Here is a 17,809-nt window from a genome sequence, read left to right as displayed (position 1 = left end):
TGTGTAAACGTAGCCACAGACTAGCCTTGTGACACTAGAAATACAACTAAACAAGACACAGGTGAACATAATCAGAAACCCTGTAAATGAAACCTAGAGAAGTAAAAATGGAAAGGTCCAGGTGAGAGACATTCAAGCTATTCCCTTATCAGTAGTCAGTGTACCATCAGAATGACCCTGAAACTGATATTTCAAGGTAAAAAATAATCTGCATATAGTTGCATTAAGTCGATGACGATTGATGACTTGTTTGACTCACATCTTCCTTCTGATTGATTGTATAGTCAACCGCTCACTAATACCTGGCCAACTGTGGCTCATTAGTTTCAATCATGCCATGTGCAATACATGATGATGTCACGCACATGTGTATTACGTGTTCAGTCTTTAGTGTTTCATCACCAACTAATGGCCTGGCAGCATTTATGCGGATCCGTGTGAATGGGGATTGGTTTGACAATGATGTCGTCAGTATGTGGAAAACTCAAAGGAAAAACTTCTCCGGTGTCTAGAAATTTTTTATTTATTTTTGTTCCTCACGGTCAAAAATGACGCATTGGAAAAGAATGGGAGATGTATTTCATCTAGTGGAAGTGTTTGGTAATGCAGCCGAACAACATCTGAGATATCAGGCTCAAATTTGGAACACAATTTGTTTAGATTTATGGCTTTGATTGTATAGCAGTTTAGAGTAAAACGTGATTTTGAAAATATATATTTCATATAAAAATTTAAAATAGTATTTTTGTGCATTTTTCATAATAATACACGTAAAATTCTGTTACTTTTTTTAAGTTCACTTTTTAAAAAAATGTTTTACTTCAGCAATAATCTGCCAAGTGTTGTCTTTGAAAAGAGACCAAACTTAAGTCTGTGCTTTAAAGCATTTACGACTTTAAAGATTTACGACAATTTAAGTCGGACATAAAATTTTCAGGTCTATGCTCAATAAGTGACTAAATGGATTATAAATACAGCGTAAATATAATTTAGTATATAAAAAATCTGTTAAAAATACAAAATATTAAGTAAAAAACATTTAGTACATTCATTTCATTGACAAATAATTGACGACACGAAGAGCATCAGAGCAGCGTATCGCTGTCATGTAAACACACTGTAGCGGTCACTAGCTGCAGTGCCCTTGAGAGCCACCAGAGGGCCCTCCACATCAGACTACTGTCATTCCCTCACAAACATCATCTCCCATAACTCACTGCGCCGACTCTTCATCCATTATCACATTCACCTGTGTCTCATTATCTTGTTTAGCTCACCCGATATAAGCCTGGTTTATATAAGTCTGGTTTTCTCATTCATTATCTGCTAAGTCTTGTTTAGTGTTACATGAGCATTCGCCGTGGTTTCATGACTCTTGGTTTTTGGATTTCTTGCCTGTTCCGTGGATTACTCTTTTGCCCGTGTTCCCTGTCTTGTTGTGATTGTTTGGTTTTTTTGTTTGTGTATGACCCTTGCCTGGATTTGGATTATGATTGTGGAGAACTCTTTAAATATATACTGCATTTGGATCCTCAACCTTCGTGTCTCAGAGCAGTTTGTAACACAGGTCGTAACACTAACCCTAACCCTAACCTCAGTCTGCCTCATATCCAAGATAAAATCAGATATTCATTTAAGAGCTTATCTTCCATTCACTTTCTGCAAAAATGGCAGAGTTTTAGGTGGCCAAATGGTTGGTGCCTCTTAGTTCCATACCCAATGTTTGGGCCTAATTTGCATAATCACTTTTGCGAATCGGGTTATAAAACAAATATGTGCAATTAATTAACACCGTCAGCGGGTGCAATTTATTCTCAGTGACCCCTCATTGTCACAGTCCCTGCGTGAGCTTGAAATTTCCTTCAGCAATACTGTATTCCAATAGAGACTAAATATGTCCAAATCTCCCCATTATCCTTTTTGTTCATCATGTCGAGGCAATCAAAGTTTATGTGACTGTTTCTTTTATATTCTCTTGGGTAAACAGACATCAATCTCGGATAATTATACCTTCTTGCTTTTTGACATGATGCCACATGTTGTGGTGGTTTCACAAGAGGAGCATTCATAAACATCCTGAGACTTTACAGTGCTAATAACAGTATCAGCTCGCTGATCAACAGAAGCCAATGATAATAATGGGATACAGCCCACAGGCCTCTGCATATTTACTGGATGGGATTTATTGCTTTGTTGCAGTTATGAGTATCATCATGTTCAAACTAAGAAAAAAGAAAGTCACTATAGCCAAAACCATATATTATGATTTTGGTTGGTTAAATTTTAATCAGTGTCTGTGTTTGTTCTACATCTAAAGCCTTTATTTATAGATATGGTACGCAACCCACTCATAACTCCTAGCATAATTTTTGATTATGTGAACAAACATTACAATTGTACAACTGTACTTTATGATAGAATATCTAAACAAACATTCATTAATATTAGCAATAGATGGAACAAAATATAGTCTCAACACTTTTAATGAATGGCTATGCTATTGTTCATATTGTAGCTTTATCTGAATGTCAACATTTGTACGATTTGGTGTACGTTTACACGACAGCGATGTACTAAAAATGGAAAAGTTGTGTTCTTTGCGTACAGGCGACAACTTTTGTCAAAATGATCCACGTTCACACGGGTCCGTGAAAACGGTTAAAAACGCTGTATTCTGCTGTCAGACCAGTAGGTGGCGATGTCACTGAGTAAAGAAACACTACGGGCCTATAGACGTAACACACATGATGTCACCGTTTTCACAAATTCATGTTTTTGTAGTTTACACAGAGACGATAACAGTATCATTTTCAAAAACGAGCATTTTGAAACCCGTTTCAAAAGTTTGTGTTTTCAGGGCCCCAAAACGCTATTGTCGTGTAAATGAACGGCCATAACGCATAAAAAACTTTCTGTTTTTAGTTGAAAAATATGTTGTGTAAACTCAAAACAGTTTTGAGTTTAATTGATCTAATTTAGTGATCTGTGACCTTTTATGTGTCGTTTATCAGGGCTTTGTGGGCTCATTAATGTTTTTAGATTTGTGGAGTAAAAGTTAGATTTTTAATTTCAAAGTGATAAAATAAAGTAAAGATAGTAAAGAGAGATAAAGATATTTAGTAAAGATAAAATTAGAACTTTGGGGTAAGATTAACCACCCAGAATTTGCACAGATGGACCAGAGTGTTATGTTCCCTTTCAGTCGATAACGTCAGACGTAGTCGACGGTCGACTGAATTGGGATCGCGCTAGAGAGCCTATCATCTTCGATTACTATTGAACGAGCCAATGGAATTTGGCGTGCGTGATTTGCATCACACACTCCGCCCCCGCGGCGCGGGTATAAATACGGAAGTGGATGCACGCACTAGTTGCCTTTCGCTTCAGAGCTGTTCGTCTTTGATTTCTCTGAAGAGTGCTGTTGTATTCAACGAGCGAGTGTGTCGGTGTTCTTACGGGAAGACCTCTCCGGTGTTGGTGTTCTACAGCGTGGTGCAGCGGTGATCGCGAGCTTCTCAGCTCTCAACTGCTGTTTTAAAAGCATCAAATTTCTATTGTTTTTTTGTGTGTTGACGGTTGGTTAGAGGTCGAGAAGTGAGTGCTTCACTGTTGGTTGAAAGACTATTCAGTGTTTGCCGCGGTCATTCCCTGTGTGCTCCGGCACTGGTGACGATCCCATTTCCTAAAAGAGCAACACGGGTGTGAGTACGTCTTTTTCAAGATGCCATTCCATCCGTGCGTTTCTGGGTGCGGTCTGGCACTATCCCCCTCTGACGGTCACGAAAGTTGTGTCGCATGTTTGGGCTTACAGCATGCCGAGGCAGCTTTCGTGGATGAGTCATGTTCTCACTGCGGGAACATGGCCATCTCGGTGTTGAGCTAGACTCGCCTTCGTCAAAAGCGTTGGTGCAGTCCCACCCTCTGGGCCCCGCCCTTGTTCTTCCTCTGGGTTACCTTCCCAGAGAAAGACTGGGGTGCCGTCCAAGCTGGGTGATCTGAGGATCACAGTGAGGGGTAATCCGCCCGGCAAGGCCCCGTGGGTCCCTCACTCCTCTTTAACACCGCAACCGGTGGAGCTCCCCATTGATCCCGCTGGTCCCTCTGTAATGGACAGGCCAGCCGTGTCATTTGGGGCCCCTCCAGGGGATACTATGTCAATCGCAGCATCGGAGGGGGAGCTGAACTCTGGAGATGACGACTCTGCTGCACTGCCTCCCTCCGGGAGACCAGTGTTGCCCGAGCCAGATCCAGAAATGTCAGCTATGCTGAAAAGGCAGCCGAAGCGGTAGGGCTCGTGTGGAACCCTCCACCGTGTCCCGAGCCGTCTCGGTTGGATGATTGTTATATCGGGGCGGGCCGTACTGGTTCTCAGTCCGCCGCCCCGGTTCCTTTCTTTCCTGAAGTGCATGAGGAGCTTACGAGGGCATGGATGGCACCTTTCTCTGCCAGAAACCGCCTGAGTAGCTCCTCCCCCCTCACTACCCTTGATGGGGGAGCGGTGAAGGGTTACGAGGCTATCCCTCCGGTGGAGCGGGCCATTGCGATGCAGTTATGCCCAACGGCGGCCGCTTCATGGAGAGGTGATCCTCGTCACCCCTCTAAAGCCTGTAAGTTCTCGTCTGCTCTTACGGGCAAGGCTTACAAAGCTTGTGGGCAAGCCGCTTCCTCTTTGCATGCCATGGCGTTGCTCCAGGTCCACCAGGCCCAGGCACTCATGAACATGCACGAGGGTAGTTCGGACCGTGAGCTCATGGGTGAGCTCCGCACTGCAACTGACCTCGCCCTCCGGGCGACGAAGGTTGCAGCTCGCGCGGTCGGTTCGGCGATGACCACACTTGTGGTCCAGGAGCGCCATCTCTGGCTCAACCTGGCCGATATGAGAGAAGCAGACAAGGTTCGGTTCCTGGACTCTCCCATTTCCCAGGTTGGGTTATTCGGCGACGCTGTGGAGAACTTTGCCCAACAGTTCTCTACAACTCAGAAACAAACGGAGGCCATCCGGCACATCCTGCCTTGGAGGGACGCTGCTGCCTTCACCCGCCCGCCGAGGTCAGATCCTCCGCCTGTTCGTCGCCAAGTTCGTCCGCCCGCAGCCGCCTCAGCTCCCGCCGGACCATCGCAGCAGCCTTCACCCAGGTTCCGGCGTGGAGCCGGCCGCGGAAGGGGCGCCCAGCCTGCTCCAGGCGCTGCCAAGCCAGGTGGTAAGCATCAGCGCAAAAGGAAACGCTGAACCTGGACGGGCTCTCAGGGATGGAGGAGTTGCTCGTGGAGTGGTCGCCGATCCACTCCCTCTGGCTGGTTGGAGGGCCGGCTGGAGTTTTTTGTTATGTGTGTGTCTGTTCCGCCGCTGGCCCCTATAAAACATGGTCAGCGGTACCCACATATTCAGAAAAAGAGCAAATTTTCTGTTCCTGAGTCCCAAGTGGACCAGCCTGGCGGTGTGACCCTGTAATAGCCTTACATCCCCCAGCTTCCCTTGGTCGCCAGCAGGCAGCTTGGGGTGTTTGAGGACCCGGTCATCCGCCTTCTCACGTCCCCCCTGCCGCTAATGAAGACAGGTAAGTGTTGCACTGCACACTAACACCACAATCTCTACTTTGCTGCCCCACCCCAGGCTTGGCTACCCCCCTCAAGTCGATGATAATCATCACATTAGGTGTTGAGCAGACGTGCTCCTGAAAATTCAGTGATATTCATCGCACCGAGTGTGGAGCAGTGCTCCTGACTTGTGCATGCTTATCTTATCCTGTTGGCGAAGGATTTGATACAGCCGCTCCTCCAGCCGGTACGAAGGCCAGTTGTAAACTCGTTCTTCGTGCTACTAGGTGTGGGTCGTGGCCATCTTGGCCCAAGATTGGTCTGCAGCTCCGACCTGTAAGACATGTGCTTTAGATCTCTACCTTCCGCACCGCAGGCCATCCTGTGTGTGGCTTGTAAGGGTGGAGTATCAGTACAGTGTCCTTCCCTTCGAGTGCTCCAGAGAGTAATCTCGCCCACGGGCTGAGTATCTCTTTTTCAGTTTTGGAGATGGACTCGGTCTAACACGTCTCTCCAATGAGAATGTGTTCAGCTGGTGTTGAAGTGAGAAAGGGTCCCACTGAAAGAACTTTCAGAGGCTCCTGGGGTATATGGTAGTCGCAGCCTTTGGCTTCCTCCATATGTGACCGCTTCAGCGCTAGCTTCATGATCGAGTCCCGAGGTGACCGTGGCAGAGCAGCTCACCCTGTGTGACTATAGTTCATGCCGGTCTGCTGCCAAACCCTCTTCAACAGAGGGGCCATGTACAAAGGGCGTGTTTTAACAGGGGCCTGGGAGACCCCCGACTACACGGGCATTCGTGCCTCGAGTTGTTAGACATTGCGACCGTTGCGCAAGCTTTCCTTGCATGTCACAACTCACCCGTCGCCTCTTCCTTGGAGTCAGAAGCTTCTGAGGACGCTTTGTTCCACTCTTCCCGCTTTACTCAATCGTGCCGCCGTCGAGCCTCACGACAGTTATAGCCAGGGCAAGTGGAGACTCCATCCCCTGGGTCCAGCTGGGTCATGACCATTCCGGGGCCGCTCAGTTGCCCCCCCGGTTTCATCTTCCCGCCAGTGTTTGTGTAAACCGAGCGGACTACCCTTGGACAAACACTGGGTCTCAGCTGCCCCAGGGGCCCGCAGAAATGCGTTTAACCCCAGTGAGCCTTCTAAAAGTGACTGCGACTCATGGTAGCCTTGCGCCTGCTCAATTCAGTGAAATCATCACACTTCATGTTGAGCAGAAATGCTCCTGAAACTCAGTGAAGTTCATCGCACTCAGGTGTTGAGCAGCAATGCTCCTGTAGCTCAGTGAGTTCATCACACGCAGTGCTGAGCAGAAATGCTCCTGGTGCTCAGTGAAGTTCTTCGCACTCAAGTGTTGAGCAGAAATGCTCCTGAAGCTCAGTGAGTTTATAACACTCAGGTGTTGAGCAGGAATGCTCCTGAAGCTCAGTGAACTTATCACACTCAAGTGCTGAGCAGAAAATGCTCCTGAAGCCCAGTGATCTTCACATGTTGTGTTGACCAATGCTCCTGTCTTTTTGCGCCCGTCGCTTGCACCTACGTGCCAAGTCAGGAGAGGAATAGGTCTTCATAGTTGCCCCTTATTGGCCCAACTAGACCTGGTTCCCATCGACAGCCTTCCTGACTTCCCCTGAGAACTCTTTCAGGGACGGGGCACGATGGCACCCGCGTTCTTCCCCCGGAGATTCCGGGCGGTCTTACATCTGAACGCGGAGGTTCAGGTGGCTATCACAGGGACATGTGATAGTTACCATCACTTCTGCGAGCACCCCCTAGAAATGGGTAGCGTGCTTACGCCTTTAGAAGTGGAACCTAGTCGTTGAGTGCGTCTTCTCTCCAGAGGAGATCCTGAAAGCTTTCGATCACTTCAGTGCTCTCTTTCTTGCAAAATGGGTTGGAGTAGGCTGTTTTCCTTCACCCTCAAAATGATGTTGCCTCAGTTTTTAAACGACGCTCATCGTGTTGCAGAAGTGTGCAGAAGCACGTTCTGATCGTCAGGTTCCTGAGGAGCAAGGTCTTGTAAATCCTTGCGTCCCTCTTTATCCTCTTGGGCCTTGTCCCTGGTGCGACTGCACTGCAGAGACCGCCCCTGAGCCACTGGAGTAGTGAGTTAAAAATTCTGTTATATCAGTTCTCCTGCTCGCGTGGTCTCTACTAGAGGGTAGGGACTTGCTCGCTTTCGGTCAACGTATTGTGCCTGGAGTCTGGGCCGGCTAACTCTCACAAGCTGAGACCCCGGCTCGGATTGTGCCCAACGTTCCTACCTCTCCCGTAATAGGAGCAGGTGGTGAGCCTGCAAGCGCTGCCCTGGAGGAGGCAGATCCAGCCCTGGCTTCTCTGTCCGTTCGCTTGGACGTGTACAGAATGCAAGCCATAGGCCTCAGACCAGCTCTACAAATATCTGTTGGAACTCAGCAGAGAGGGAAGGCTGTTTCCATGCAAAGTCGCACTTAGTGCTTGCCTTCATTTTGGTGAAAATCCGAGATGCAACATGTCCACTTAGGTGTTGAGCTCCTCTATGATGAGTGTAAAGTGCTCCGCCTGGGCGTTGACGATATGCTTTGCTAAACAGATTCTAGAGTTGGGGGCTGGACGACACCTAGTTGAACCGCTGCTTCCCGTGGGCTCCCTTCTCATGAAGCCAGTTTCACCGTGAGCCCGGTTCAAGTGTCGGCTTGCTGCGCCATTCCCCTCCAATGGACTGGATACGTGCGCCTTTCTACTCCAGTTGAGTTCCCTTAAAATTGAACCCTGTTGAGTTCCTCCACACCCCTCCGACGTCGGACGTGCGGAACGTCTGGTGCTAGGCCTACCACTCGTAAGCAGTGTGGAACCTGTGTTAGGCTGGGTCCATATGTTGCGGTCCCTACGGCGACCCCATATGTGTATTCTTCCACGATACGGCTCCCTGCGGCGAGCCCGTGTCTTCCCTCGGCAGAGTCTCTCTGCCGTCACTGTCCGGTGTGTCTCGCCCCGTCTTAGGCTGGAGCCACCCCAGTGACATTCCATATGTTAGACTGCCCGGTTTTGCCCAGTTCATATGTGTATTCTCCACGTTACCTCCCTCTGGGTTGGATGTGACTTCCGCAGCGTCCCTTCCTTCCAATGTACGGGGAGCGCTTTCCCAGTGGTCCTGTAGGAACAGCAGTGACTTCCCTGGCCTAAGCCCTGTCCTTCCCCGCCATAAATTGGCGGGGGCAACAGGGGGCTTTGGTTTAGGCACTGGAAGGTGGCAGCGTTAGCGGTGTGTTCAAAGGGTGATCCCAATTCAGTCGACCGTCGACTACGTCTGACGTTATCGACTGAAAGGGAACGTCCTGGTTGCGTATGCAACCCACCGTTCCCTGAAGGAGGGAACGGAGGACGTAGTCCCCTTGCCACTACCGCTGGACCACCGCTGACCCCGGGTTACTCTCGGCTCTTCAGCGAAAAGCAACTAGTGCGTGCATCCACTTCCGTATTTATACCCGCGCCGCGGGGCGGAGTGTGTGATGCAAATCACGCACGCCAAATTCCATTGGCTCGTTCAATAGTAATCGAAGAAGACAGGCTCTCTAGCGAGATCCCAATTCAGTCGACCGTCGACTACGTCCTCCGTTCCCTCCTTCAGGGAACCGTCGGTTGCATACGCAACCAGGACGTTTTTTCTAGTGATATTATTTTTAAATGTAGTACTTACTGTAATTCGTGGGGTTACTATTTAAAAATTCCATTAATTATATCATCTTTGCTTTTTATTAAAAACCTATAGGCTAATTAAGTTAAATCATTCAATTTGAATTGATAGTGTTGCTATTATGACACATCTTCAATAATATATGGGCAATTAAATTCAAGTCATAGAATGAATGTACCTTTCAGAAAAAAAAAATTTATTCTCTGACTGTGGTTTGAATGTCAGTCAATGAAATTCCTGAATCTAGTGGTTTTCAGAATATTTAGGATATAGACTCTGACTCTGTTGTGTGTGCTTGACTGGAGTGAAGGTGGGTGAAGCGGAGTGTGTTGCTCGCTGGAACCCGGAGCTGTCGGAGCGAGTGCAGGTTCTTCAGACAGAAGCTGTCCGTCATAAAGCGCAGGAGGAGGAGTGTAATGCTGAAGTGCAGAGAGTGCTGGCTCTTCTGCGGGACCTGCAGTCTGAACGCCTGGAGCAGGACAAGAGAATCCTGCAGCTGGAGAGGTACGTGACAACCAGATCCCTTTGAGGTTAAAGGGTTAGGTCACACAAAAATGAAAATTAGTCCATGATTTACTCTCCCTCAAGTCATCCTAGGTGTATATGACATTCTTCATTCAGATGAATACAATCAGAGTTATATTAAAAAAATCTCCTGGCTCTTCCAAGCTTTATAATGGAAGTGAATAGCTGTTTCTGTTTCGAAGTCCATAAAAGTGCATCTGTCCATCATAATAGTGCATCTATCATCACAAAAGTGCATCTGTCCATCATAAAAGTGCATCTATCCATCATAAAAGGCCATCTGTCCATGATAAAAGTGCATCTGTCCATCATAAAAGTGCATCTGTCCATCATAAAACTGCATCTATCCATCATAAAAGTGCATCTATCCATGATAAAAGTGCATCTATCATCATAAAAGTGCATATATCCATCATAAAAGTGCATCTATCCATGATAAAAGTGCATATATCCATCATAAAAGTGCATCTATCCATGATAAAAGTGCATCTATCATCATAAAAGTGCATATATCCATCATAAAAGTGCATCTGTCCATCATAAAAGTGCATCTGTCCATCATAAAAGTGCATGCTTCAGGAACATAGTTGACAAAATGCCATTGATTTCTTTGATGCGTTATTTAAGAACGGTTTGGTCAATTAAATATCTTTACTTCTTTTACTGTATTTTAATTTACCAACCTCCTGGCCCTGCACGAGAGTTCTTAGACAGGTTTTCTGATTTTTTTATCTACTATTATTAAATTAGAGAAAGTTTTAATTCTTGGTGATTTTAATTTCCACATTGATCCCTCTTGTAATGTAGCTGCTGATTTTTTTAACACTCACAGATTCTTTTAATTTAAAGCAACATGTTACTGGTCCTACACACAAAAAATTACTCACTTTAGATCTTGTTTTCTCCTTTGGACTAGACATAAACTGCCTGAATGTTGTGGGTGTTCATGTGACTGACCATTGCTGTGTATATTTTAATGTGGTCAGTAGTGCTCATAAAGTGGTGTCCAAAAGGCGTATTATAAATCAAAATGTGGTTGAACATTTTTTTAGAATTGTTTCAGCCCAAATCATCGAGGATTTTAATGATGCAGAATCCCTTGTTAATCACTTTAATGACCATTGCCAGTCTGTTCTGGACATAGTGACCCCTGTAAAGCATTAGTTGACTTCCCCTAAAAATAGTTGTGCCTGGTTAATCGAGGAGATTGCTTCCATCAGGAGAACTTGTCGCAAAGTAGAGCGCTTGTGGAAATCCACTAATATGGAAGTGCACAGACTGCATTTAATGGAGCAGATTGTATCACTAAACAAAGTGATAAAGCAGGCCAGATCTATGTATTTTTCTGATCTTGTAAATCAGAATAAGAGAAAACCCAAAGTTGTCTTTGATATTATTCAGAATATTGTTTCACCCTCAACTCCACTGGTGCCTGTTTTCACCATTAGTGACTGCAAAAAATGTTTTAAATACTTCGTAAATAAGGTGAATGAGATCAGAGCAAGTGTAAAACCATCTGATGAGAGCACCACTGTTGTAGCTACTCCAAATTGCCCCTGGGCTAGCTCTTCTGCTGTCTCATTAGATGATGTCATGGTCTTACTTAAAAAGATTAAGCCATCCTCATGCCCGTTGGATATATTACCAACTTCCTTGTTCTTTAAAGTGATTGATCTTGTTGCTCCTCTTGTCATCAAAATGATTAACACTTCACTTTCCACTGGGACCGTCCCAAACTTTTATGAACAGGCAGTGATAAGCCCCATTTTAAAAAAGCCCAATTTGGACCCAGCGGAGCCTTGTAACTATAGGCCAATATCAAAACTGCCTTTTCTCCATCAAAAGTCATGGAGAAGGACTTCTCGTGGCGCAAGAGAGCGAGATGGACGTGTAGTGGTTTGTTCCCCACAGTCGTTTTAGAAAATACCTCCTAGCACTAGAAAAAACAGTGAAATAATCTGAACTCGAGTATGAGAGGAGGAAGAATGCAAAGAAGTCATAAGATCGACAAGAAGATGAGCAAAAATCAAGTAAACTCGGATGTGGATACCGGGCTTGGCGAAGACGGCGGTGAAGGAACAGCCTCAGGTAACGCTACTGAAGCTAAAGTTACTGTTAACCAAAACACTCTGCTCAAAAGTCTGGCGCTTCTATCCAAAGAGCTGAAGGACTTCAAGCAAGTTGTGAGACAGGACCTGAGTGGTTTTAAAAATGATGTCATGAAAACTATGAAGGATGACCTCGTTGAATTCAAAACCGAAGTTTTGCGAGAGTAGCAGTCAAAACGCCAATATTATAGAGGCTCAAACACGGATAGCGGACCAGCGTAAAGATACGCTGATAACAGTCGTGAAACGAAACTCGGAGATGCAGGACAAGCTAGTGGATTTGGAGAGTTGCTCTAGAAGAAATAATATCCGAATTTATGGTGTACCAGAAGAAAAAGAAAGGAAATCGGTCACTGACTTTGTAAGTGAACTATTCAAAACTCACCTCGAACTGCCAGCTGAAGTTGAGCTTCAAGTCCAACAGGCACATAGAGCGCTAGTTCCGAAACCGGCTACAACCGCGATCAATAATAGTTAACTTTTTACAATTCTGTGTCAAAGAGATGGTTCTTCATGAAGCATGGCAGAAGAAGATTGAAATCGATGGCAAGCGAGTTTACTTTGACAACGACTATGCAGCTGATATCGTTGAAAAACGCAACGCATATGGGCCAATCAAAGCAGCCCTGAAGGAGAGGGGGATCCGATTCCAGACACCCTACACGAGGAGGCGAGTACACTGGGACTCCGGCCTACGGATCTACGGGAGTGCGGATGAAGCAGCTCAGGATTTGATTAAACGTGGATTTCAGATAAAGATTACCACGTCGAAGAGGAACGCTACAAGAGCTGTAGAGGAACGTCTGAATGAACTTTTGCCATGGAAACGCATCAACACTTCAGACAGAGCAGCTCAACGTGCAAGAGAGAGGCTTACAGAGTTTAGAAGAGACCTGCCACTACATAGTTAATGAGATAAGTATGGCCCAGAGCAAGAATAAATGAGGCTACAAATATTAGTAGCAAAATAGCCTACACATTTAAATTTTTTGATTCACGACAGGTTTTTCAGGCTGGCTAACATGGGCCTACCTATGGATACTCCCTTCTGTTTATTTTCGACTCTATTTCCATTTTGACAGTCTGCTATAAATAAATAAAAATACAAAAGTCTTATGACTTAATCCAAATAGTTCATGACACTGACTGAGGAGCTATCTTAAGCGCTTTATGTTGGACATTTCTAGTAAAAATGAGTATTTCCTCATTACTAGGGAGGGCCCCTACGAAAATGAGGCACCTTTCCCTCCTCCCACCAACAGGGACCATGAAGGATGGGGAAATCCATCCTTGTTTTCGGTAGGCGCAAAGTTCTCTGTTTAATTGATGTTCAATGTTTTTTTTACTTTTGTTATGTTGGACTCTGGATTACAATTTTTCATCCATGGGAATGATAGAGAATAACATAAAGATACTGTCATGGAATGTTAATGGTCTTAATAACCCCATTAAAAGACGGAAGGTAATGACCTGGTTAAAACAGCACAAATCTCAAATTATATATCTACAAGAAACACATTTGTCTGGGCAGGAATGCGAGAAACTTAAGAGGTTTGGTTATAACAATACATTTTATAGTTATTTCCGTCATGGGTGTAGAAGAGGGGTGACTATACTAATTTCAGATTCAGTAAAATTTTAATGTTCTAAAGTGATTAACGGTAAGGAAGGAAGATTTATTATTGTAAAAGGAAAGCTAGAAAATGAAAAAGTGACACTGGTTAATGTTTATGCCCCTCCCAACAGTGGAAAACATTTAATCAAAACTGTGCTCGACAACATTATTCTGGAAACCGATGGCATATTGATATGCAGGGGCGATTTTAATATTTTGTTGAATGATAAACTAGATACAACAAACAAAAAATACAACCACATTACTAAAATAATGAAAACTACATTTAAAGAATTTGGTATAGTGGACCTTTGGAGGGAATTTCACCCCCTTAAAAGGGATTACACTCATTACTCTGCCCCTAATGATAGCTACTCCAGAATTGACTACTTATTTATGAACAAAAATTAGTTGTACCGAGTACAGGAGTGTGAAATTGAAGGTGCAGACATATCATGTCACTGTGCAGTTTACCTAAAACTCCAGCTAAAATCACAAGAGAAAAGTAAATTGTGGAGACTAAATGTTGGAATTTTGAATGATAAAATAATATCTGAAGAGATTAAACTATATCTAGCTGTAAATGACAATGGAGAGGTTAGCCCTGTCATGCTGTGGGATGCCCTTAAAGCAGTCCTGAGAGGGAAAATTATAGCTAAGACAGTGTCTATTTGAAAAAGCTAGAGAAGAAGCATTTAAGAAAGAAAAGGAGAAACTATCTGAAATTGAACAGCTACATAACAGCACATGTGATCCCTCATTATTACCTCAAATTAAAGAAGCTAGGGATAATATAGTTACATTTACATTTATTCATTTAGCAGACGCTTTTATCCAAAGCGACTTACAAATGAGAAACAATAGAAGCAGTTAAACTAACAGTAGGACAACAATACGCAAGTGCTATAACCCCTCTCAGTTTAACTTTAGTTTTGTTTTTTTTATAGAATAGAAGAGAAGCGAAGAGAAAGTGTTAGTACTACTGAATCAAGTGCTGTCGAAAAAGATACGTCTTCAGCAGTTTCTTGAAAGTGGCTACTCAGAAGCTCTGGTAGAGTTAGGCAGATCATTCCACCAACAGTGAACAGTCATGGTAAAGGTCCGAGAAAGAGATTTTGTGCCTCTTTGAGATGGTACCACAAGACGACATTCGCTAGCAGAGCGCAAGTTTCTGGATGGCACGCAAGTCTGAAGTAATGAGTTTAGGTAAGAGGGAGCAGTGCCAGTGGTTGTTCTGTAGGCAAACGTCAGTGCCTTGAATTTTATGCAAGCGGCAACTGGCAACCAGTGCAATTTAGTGAGGAGAGGAGTGACGTGGGCTCTCTTTGGCTCATTAAAGACTACTCTGGCTGCAGCATTCTGGATCAATTGTAGAGGTTTGACAGAGCAAGCTGGAAGACCAGCAAGGAGAGCATTACAATAGTCCAGTCTGGATAAAACAAGTGCTTGGACAAGGAGTTGTGTAGCATGCTCTGTAAGGAAGGGCCTGATCCTCCTAATGTTGTGCAAGGCAAATCTGCAGGACCGGGCAGTTCTAGCAATGTGGTCTGTGAATTTCTGATCATCAATTACAACCCCAAGGTTCCTAGCTGACCTTGATGGCGTTATGGATGACGAGCCTAGCTGAATGGAGAAGTTGTGATGAAGTGTTGGGTTGGCCGGGACCACAAGTAGCTCTGTCTTCGGAAGGTTTAGTTGAAGGTGGTGGTCCTTCATCCAGCCAGAAATGTCTGTTAGGCAGGCTGAGATACAAGCAGCTACCGTTGGATCGTCAGGCTGGAATGAGAGGTAGAGTTGTGTGTCATCAGCATAGCAATGATAGGAAAAGCCATGTTTCTGAATCACAGATCCTAGTGATGTCATGTAGATGGAGAAGAGGAGTGGTCCAAGCACTGAGCCCTGAGGCACCCCAGTAGCTAGATGTTGGGTCTTAGATGCCACACCTCTCCATGACACCCTAAAGGACCTACCTGAGAGGTAAGACTCGAACCATTGGAGTGCCGTTCCCGAGATACCCTTCATCTTTAGGATTGACAGGAGGATCTGGTGGTTAACTGTGTCAAAAGCAGCAGACAGATCCAGCAGGATGAGGACTGAGGATTTGGAAGCTGCTCTTGCCAGTCTCAGAGCTTCAATTACTGAGAGCAGGGCAGTCTCAGTTGAGTGTCCGCTCTTGAAACCAGACTGATTGTTGTCCAAGAGGTTGTTCTGTGTAAGAAAGGAGGAGATCTGGTTGAAAACAACACGTTCAAGTGTTTTCGCGACAAATGGAAGAAGAGATACCGGTCTGTAACTTGTTAGATGTGCTGGATTTAGATTGGGTTTCTTAAGCAGTGGGGCTACTCGAGCCTGCTTAAAAGCTGTGGGAAAAGTACCAGTGTGAAGAGAGGTGTTTATGATGTGCGTGAGTGTGGGTACAACTGAGGAAGAAATGGCTTGAAGTAGATTAGTGGGGATTGGATCAAGCGGACAGGTAGTAGGGCGATTGGAAAGGAGGAGTTTAGAGACTTCCGCCTCTGAAAGTAGAGAAGGAGTGTAGAATGTGTGCGTTTGTTGGTAAAATGTGTGTGTCAGTTTGTGGATTGGTAAATTGGCCGCTGATGGTGGTTGTTTTTTCTATGAAGAATGTGGCAAAATCGTCAGCTGTTAGGGTTGATGAAGGAGGAGGAGGAGGGTTAAGAAGAGAGGAGAAGGTTTTGAAAAGCATGCGAGAGTCTGAAGAATTGAAAATTTTGTTTTGATAGTAAGCCATTTTAGCAGTAGAGATATTAGCAGAGAAGGAAGAGAGGAGGGATTGATAAAGACCCAGGTTCTTTCGGATCTTTCGATTTGCGCCACTTCCTCTCTGCACCCCTGAGTTTAGTACGATGTTCGCGGAGAATATCAGATAACCAGGGTGCAGAGGGTGTGGCGCGGGCTGGCCTGGAGGAAAGGGGACAGAAGTTGTCCAAGCAGGATGTTAAAGTGGAGAAAAGAGTATCAGTTGCACTGTTAGTATCTAGTGTTGAGAGCTGATCAGGTGGAGGAAGTGTGGATGAGACCAAAGAGGATAGGTGAGAGGGTGAAAGTGAGCGTAGGTTCCGTCGAAAGGTGACCTGTGGAGGAGTGTGTGTTGTGTTCTGAGGCAGGTTGAGGTTGAGAGTGAGGAGGAAGTGATCTGAGGTGTGCAGTGGAGTGACCAGTGTATTGTCCATAGAGCAGTAGCATGTGTAGATAAGGTCCAATTGGTTACCTGATTTGTGAGTAGCCACAGTAGATACTCGTTTGAGGTCAAATGATGCAAGCAGGGTGTGGAAATCGGCAGCCTGAGGTTTTTCTAGGTGGATGTTGAAGTCTCCAAGAATTACAAGAGGAGTACCATCTTCAGGGAAGGATGAGAGTAGCTCATCAAGCTCCTCTAAGAAACTGCCAAGTTGACCTGGGGGACGATATACAACTACAAAATTGATTTTAATAGGACTAGTGATGGTAATTGAATGTGATTCAAATGAGCTGTTGTCAAATAGAGGTGGTAAAGGATCAAATTTCCAGTCATTTGAGATGAGCAGACCAGTACCACCACCCCTTCCGGTCAGACGGGGGGTGTGTGAGAAAGTGTAGTTAGTGGAGAGGGCAGCAGGTGTGACAGTGTCCTCTGGTCTGATCCAGGTCTCAGCCAGGGCAAATAGACTTGAATGACTTGAAAAAGATGTAATGAAATCAGCTTTGTTAACAGCGGACTGGCAGTTCCAGAGACCAATAGGAAAAGAGAATAAAGTATTAGAAGACACCGGAAGGGTACGGAGATTGTTAGGATTGTACCGCCTCCGACGTGTGACATTTGATTTACTTATGTTAGTAATAGTAGGGATTTGAAAACACATAGTGTAAAGGAGCTCACAAACAGAAAGATCCGACGAAAAGTTGTAGAAGTGATAGGAAACAACAATAGATAAACAAGAAGAATTTAATACTCAAGTGCCTTGTCGGTGTCCTTGCTCGGTGGAGTCGCACAGGTAGAGTCGCTGGTCTTTACACTCTTTGGTCTTCACACGATGAGGGCTTCACACGAGGGCAGCCGTGACCGCTGCCGCGGTGCACTAACCAGTTATATACACGCCTAATACCCCGTTAATGAATACAGCAGGCCACACCCAACTATTTAGCCAGCGAAACTCAGTCACGACACTAAACACACACGCGTTTTTACCAGGGTAAACAGTAACGAAGAGCCGCGCTAAAATCAAATGAGAAAGTAAACACTCACAGACTGATGTTCTCTACTGTTGTTCTAATGCTTCTTCTAACAACTATTAGCAAATGCCTAGAATAAGTACTTTAACTGGCTTTGGCCACGCCC

At 45.1% G+C, this 17,809-nt stretch overlaps 1 protein-coding gene across 1 annotated transcript in view; it reads left to right on the top strand.

Moving 5' to 3' along the window:
• Positions 1-17,809, top strand: part of LOC143724529 (ERC protein 2) — a 95,597-nt gene that overhangs the window by 29,500 nt on the left and 48,288 nt on the right. Inside the window, exon 8 of the mRNA XM_077217645.1 lies at positions 9,533-9,726. Coding sequence (XP_077073760.1) covers positions 9,533-9,726 — 194 coding nt within the window. The remainder of the gene's footprint in view (positions 1-9,532; positions 9,727-17,809) is intronic.

The sequence above is a fragment of the Siphateles boraxobius genome, unplaced genomic scaffold, assembly GCF_051911475.1.
Source record: "Siphateles boraxobius isolate OS27281-9 unplaced genomic scaffold, OSU_SipBor_1 75, whole genome shotgun sequence".
NCBI lineage: Eukaryota > Metazoa > Chordata > Actinopteri > Cypriniformes > Leuciscidae > Siphateles > Siphateles boraxobius.
The sequence above is the reverse complement of the archived record's forward strand: the minus strand, read 5'-3'. Positions and strand labels throughout refer to the sequence as shown.